Source organism: Alligator mississippiensis, chromosome 16 (genome assembly GCF_030867095.1).
Source record: "Alligator mississippiensis isolate rAllMis1 chromosome 16, rAllMis1, whole genome shotgun sequence".
Classification (NCBI taxonomy): Eukaryota; Metazoa; Chordata; order Crocodylia; family Alligatoridae; genus Alligator; species Alligator mississippiensis.
The window spans coordinates 26913977-26919976 of NC_081839.1; the positions used below are offsets into that span (position 1 = coordinate 26913977).

Below are 6000 nucleotides of genomic sequence, written 5' to 3' on the forward strand. Positions count from 1 at the left end.
TAGGGCTGGATAATTGGCCTCTTTGGACTGTCACATGTTTTCCTAATGAGCTGGAAGCAATGAATGCACGAAACCTGGAGAGCAGCCACTGCCTCAGCTAGGCATAGGCACCCCAGGTTCCTTATCACCCATGCTGCCATGGATGCCAGTAGGAAAGAGCAGGAGCTCCGTTGTCCCCACCCAAAGCGCTGTGTGTCCCCTCCAGGGCTCATCATTCATCAGGTTCAGTCCAAGTTTCAGGTGCCTCAGGCTTTCATCTCCCTGGGGTGATGGGTCCATCTCTATTATGATAAACCCTGTTGGCCCACCAACGCTGGCACACTTGACTTTTCCTTTTAACGGTCAAGATAATTAAAAAAAAAAAAAGTTAGAACCGGTCTAACAAGAGAAGCTGCACATTTAAAAAAAGCAGAAGTAGGCATGATTTTCCGCGGTGGCTGAGAGCAACCAGCCAGAGACACAGCAGAGGCCACCTCACTTCAGCCTCCAGCATCCACCTCACTTGCTCGGCTCTTCCAAAAACCGGGCTTCTTATTTCTGTGTCTTTACAAGACGTCAAATTATTTTGGAAACCGTGCAAGAAATCATGAGTGACTGGTGCCTCCTGAATCTGCGGGGGCACCTGAAGGAGTCACGGACCCTACCAGCAGCATCAGTGTCAGCTGTCAGGGGTGGTACTGGCCCCGTCAGGGGGCACGTGCACCCCCATGTACCCCCTACCAGTCACCTATACCAAAAATATCATAATGGGAGCTGCTTGAACGAAAATCTAGCTTCATTTGTAGGCTTGATTTTTTTCCATGCAAACATCTTTTTCAAGTCAGCATGGAAGGGGCCTCCTGGGTCATGAGGTCCAGTCCTGGCTGGGCCAGGCCAGAACATCACATAGTGAATCCGTCCCGCTCCATCCAAGCCCAGTTAGGTTGTTTGCCAACCCTGCTTCGATGGAAGGATGCTTCCAAACCTTGCTCCTCTGATGTTTAGAAACCTGCTCTTAAATCCCAGGATATATTAAAAAACAGCCTGTTTATTCCCATTTGTTCTTGTGTCAACATGATCTTCTAAGTTCTGCATACGCATGGCAGTTTAGAGGCTTACGTGCCAGTCACGTTGCCAGCTCCGCGAGCCCATTAGGGCATCTGTGTGTCCCCTCACACCATCTTATGTGCCGCAGGGTAGCTCCGGTAGCACATCTCCTTCCAGCCTTGGGGTAGGGAAACATGGCCAAGATGCTTCTAGCTGCCCAGCAATCCCCAGTTACCAGCATCGCCTTCTGGGACCATATGCTACTAGTGCAAGATAGAGAAGCTCTGGGATCAGGGAAGCATAAATGAGATTTAAAGCCAATTTTATATTCCTACTCCCCTGGTACTGTTCTGACTGCATCTGACCCATTGACATTCTTGTTGTCAATAAGACTTCCTGCTGCTGCTGCTACCTGGCAGGAAATCTTATCAATCAATCAGTCAGTCAGTCATCGCACTGGGAAACATTTTAATCTCGATTTTGAGATCTTTACTATGTATTCCACTTCCTTTTAATTTATTTGTGGGTTAGAAAGCACAATGACCTCTAAGATTTCGGGAGAACTGCTGAAAGATCAGCATGAAACAAACCAATTATCGAATCGCAATCTGTTCTTGCATCTACCTCTGTTTACTCCATTGATCGCAGCGTTTGGCCTTGGGTCGTTAGCATACGAGTTTTCAGGTTTTCATTTTTGGTTTCCTGTTAGTTTTCATTATTATGGTCAATAGTAAAAAAAAAAAAAAGTGCTCCCCTTCCCCCGCCCCAAACATTTGCAAATACCACCTAATCCTCACCACACCACATTTCCCAACAGATTGACTGGGGGACTCATGAAAGGACAGTGGCCCAGATTTTCAAAATTGCCCGTGGATTTTGAATGCTTCCATTTTTTTGTACCTGATAGCCGTGTTGGTCTGAGACAAGAAGACGTACAAAAAAACTACAACTCTTGGTTCCAAAATGATACCTTTTATTAGACAAACTGGGAAATTGCAAAAGGACAATTTTCTTGCAATTTCCCAGTTGGTCTAATAAAAGGTATCATTTTGGAACCAAGAGTTCTAGTTTTTTGTATGTCCATTTTTTTGGGTGCTTGAAACCCGCACCAAGATCACTCTGAGAGTGCCGTAATGTGCACATTGTTTGGTAGACCTCAGGTGCAAGAATCCAATTCAGGGCTTTATACTGGGGAAGACTAGGTGGTGAGAAAAAAAAAGAGCAATTTTTTTTTTTCTTTTCAGCCTTCTCCCTCCAGCTCCTCTCCTTTCCTTTGGCGTGCTCTGGTGCATGTTCCAAGAGGGGATAATTAGCAGCAAGCAAGACACTTAGGGCTCAGGAGACCTTGTTACTGAAAATGACAGACAAGATTGTTATGAATTTTTTTAAGAACACATCTTCTAATGACAGGCTTGGGCTCGTGTCCATGAAAACGGCCATGGTGCCACGGGAAAGTGAGACGGGTAGAAAAGGAGCGATAAGAACAAAGGCTAGAGCTAAAACAGGGACCGGAGGGCATAGTTTTGTCTTCTCTGCATGATCATTGTGTTCAGTTTCCTGCTTCAAAAATAACTTTTTTTATTATTATTATTGAGCAAGTGGGGATAGTCCTACTGCTTTTCTGTTTTTTGTTGCATTTCTCCTTCTCCTGGGCTGGATATGCTCCTGGGGAGCTAGAACATCAAATAAGCGATACCACCGTTGTCTCTGCTGATAAACAGAGAGGAAGGGAAAGAAAGTGAGATGGCATTAGCTGAGGAAACAGCCCTTTTACGTCTCTCGCCACAGCATGTCCAGTCTCTAAGTGCTCGCCTCGGCCCTCCACTGCGGACCCAGCTGGAGGTCATTTTTCACTGACAAAACACGCGCTCTTCTATAGAGAAACCAGCTGCAAATGTTGGCGCGTGGAGCAGAGTTCACTCTTGGGTTTTGTCAGACACAAAACGCACCTGCAAACGCATCCCCCAGCTGCATGTGCGAAGGGCACAGCTGAAGGGAACTCCAGGTTCTCAAGGCACGTCCAGAAACTCGTCTGCCCCGGGCGCACGGGCCATGGGGTTATCAGCATGCTTAGATGCCAACCAGCTTCCACCTAAGGGACAGCCCATGCAGCTGGTTTACTGAGATCAAACACAAGCCCTAGTGAAACGAGCCACAAGGTATTTGCAGAGTGAGCCTTTTATTGCATCTGTGAAAGATAATCTGGTGCAACACCTTCGGCGCCTCTTTCTGGGACACCCCCTACCAGCTTTCCCTTTGCTTAGGGAAGTAAAGAAAAGAAGCAGGTTGCACTGAGTCGTAGAGAGGCTTGTGGTATAAATGGGACTCGTAGGATGAAATTAAGAAAGAAGAAATTTAGACTGGAGGCCTACAAGCTCCATTGCCAGAGCTTTCTAAAACTAGGCTGGAGGAAGCAGTCGTGACTGCATTGCAGGGACATTCCCGGGTTGACCTTCAGGAGATGGGCTGAATGATTCAGTGGGTTTTGCCATCTCTGATTTCTCAGGCTGATATTGTCACGAGTCTAGTGGTTTTGGGTACCCCATGGAGAGATGCATGAATGAACCTAAAAAACAGATTCTTGTCACCTTTTCAGGCATGCATTTCAAGCATTTCAAACCAGGCACCGGCAGGACTGAGGTGCCCCAAATCACTAGTCACTTTTGCATCTGTTCCCCCATGTTTCTAAGCACTAACCATGGCAATTTTGCTTAATTCCCAGTGGGTCTTGGCTGATGCCCTTGGCTTTGTCCCTCTTCCTCCTGCAGGTCCCGGCGCAGTGCATGATGGGAACAACGGTGCGTCAAGAAGAGCCGGCTGCATCTGGCTGCTTCCCCTCCTGCTCCTGCACCTGCTCCTCAAGTTTTGACCTAAGTGCTGATTTCACGGAGTAGCAACCACCACAGCAACAAGAAGAAGTATGCGATTTGTAAGAAAAAAAATATCCTAATAATCAAGAGAGTATAATTACCAGGAAATTTGGGAAGAGAGAGAGAAAGCAAAGGGAATTTTGAAGAAAAAAGCCCCAAAATTTTCTGCTGATGTTTCAACACGACTGAGTCTTTTTCTTTCTTTTTTTCTTCAACGGGCAACTGTGCAGGTACCGAGGACCAATGAGTACATTTGGGTGAGCAGCTTCCCTTCTCACGCCCCCAACACCCCGCTCTAAGGCAGTTGGCTCGGTCGTATTTTCCCACCCATCTCTCTCACGGAGGATTGCAACATTGGCCACCCATCACACAACACTTCTATCCAGATGCACAGCTTTTTTGAGATTCCCCTTCCTTTTCATGACCTGTGCCGCCATTTGTGTTACTATATATCTATAGATATATATATATAAATATATATATATAAAAAAAAAACAAAAGTTCCGACGATGACATGAATGACAAAAGGAAGAAAGCAAACAGATTGTTAAACATTTATTCATTTTACTACACACGGACATCACGGATAATAAAGGGTTCTGATTCATTATTAATTTTATTAATTATATTTTCTGATATGAGCCTAGAACTGTTAGTTCATAAAAAACAAAAACACAAAAAAAGAGAAAAAAAAAAAAAGGAGAAGAGAAGTATGTTTATTAAGCATTAAAAACACAAAGAATGAATAGTGGTCTTCTTAACAAGGTTTAGAAGAGGTGGAATGTCAGTTTTGTTTGCAAAATCGGTGTGAATTATCGCGTCCTGCAAAAAAAAACCCCGTGGTTTTACAAACAATTCCTCCACCAGCGTTACCGGAAACTCCGTCTTCTACTCTGGTGTACGACGCAGAAGATACTGTGCTATCTACATACTGTTTTGGAAATGGAAAGGGTGATGTTCGCTGTGTGTTGAGTTGGATGGATATGCTTATTCTTTTTATGGAATATATATATACAGTATATATAAATATACATATATATATATTATTATTTTTCGTTAGAGTTCTAGCCACATTATTTCTCAGCAGGGTCCTTCTGCCATTACTGCATGCTGTATATGGAGTTAGCTGTGTATTGGTCTTCTAAGAGATGATAGAGTTTATTGGTAATTGTGTAATCAATTCCTGCATATTATTTTTTTTCCCTCCTTCCTTGGGTTATTTCCATGTTGGAGACACTGATAAACAGACAAACAAACGGGAAGTTTAACAGCTGCAGCGTCTTTTTCCAAGTCTGGATATTCCAAGGGGAAGCCGTTTTGACAAGCGTTCTTCGTTTCCCCTTCTCTACACAGCTCGGGACGTTAACACAACACAAACTTTAAAAAAAAAAAAAAAAGTTTTAAAGTAAGAAAAAAATATATATCTCTATATAAAAGAAAGTGAAGGAAAAAAAAAAAACAACCCAGAAAATTAACACCACCTTTGAGTTGGCCATTGGCTGGTCGTCTGATTATGTGTGTGTCTCTGGGAAAAATTAACTCACTTTATTTTATTATTTTGTTTCCTTCTTTGTGGACGAATTTGAAGAAATGCGCTTTACATTGAGGTCTGGGGGTACTGCCGTAGCTAGAGGCCCTTCAATGCCCATGACTCGGCTGGGGGCCACGTGGGGGAGGTTGTCTCTGACTATACATTAAAAACAAAGTGTTCCATGTTGCTCTTCAGCCTGGTTGTGGTACTCATTGTAAGAGCTGGGCCACCGGTTGTGCAGAGGCATCTATGTTTGGCTAATGTGTTCTCAAAGGCTCATAAGTCTTCAATAAAGCACTGCTCTCCTACACAGAAGAGAAGTGGGTTTGAAAACAATATGCTCAGGAGACCCGCAGGGAACCTGGGGGAAGCAATGTGATCTCTGTGAAAGATGAGGGGTACCGGACCATGGTTGTTAGCATCTCTCTCTTCCCGATGCCTCCTAGCTATGGGTCATGTCCAGATGCAGCTGGCTGCTGATCCTCTGGGGGTTCTGGTGGAGCGAGGAGGAGGGTGGGTACATTAAATTGTGATAGCTAATGTTGCAGCAAGCATCACAGCATGGAATGAAAG

The 6000-nt window shown here is 44.5% G+C and overlaps 1 protein-coding gene across 9 annotated transcripts in view; it reads left to right on the top strand.

The window, feature by feature from the left end:
• NTM (neurotrimin) overlaps positions 1-5613 on the top strand; it is a 735295-nt gene extending 729682 nt beyond the window's left edge. For all 9 annotated transcript variants that reach the window (XM_059719464.1, XM_059719465.1, XM_059719466.1 and 6 more), the window contains one exon: positions 3795-5613. In XM_059719464.1, coding sequence (XP_059575447.1) covers positions 3795-3895 — 101 coding nt within the window. In that variant the 3' untranslated portion in view covers positions 3896-5613. The remainder of the gene's footprint in view (positions 1-3794) is intronic.
• The last annotated feature ends 387 nt before the right edge of the window (positions 5614-6000 follow it).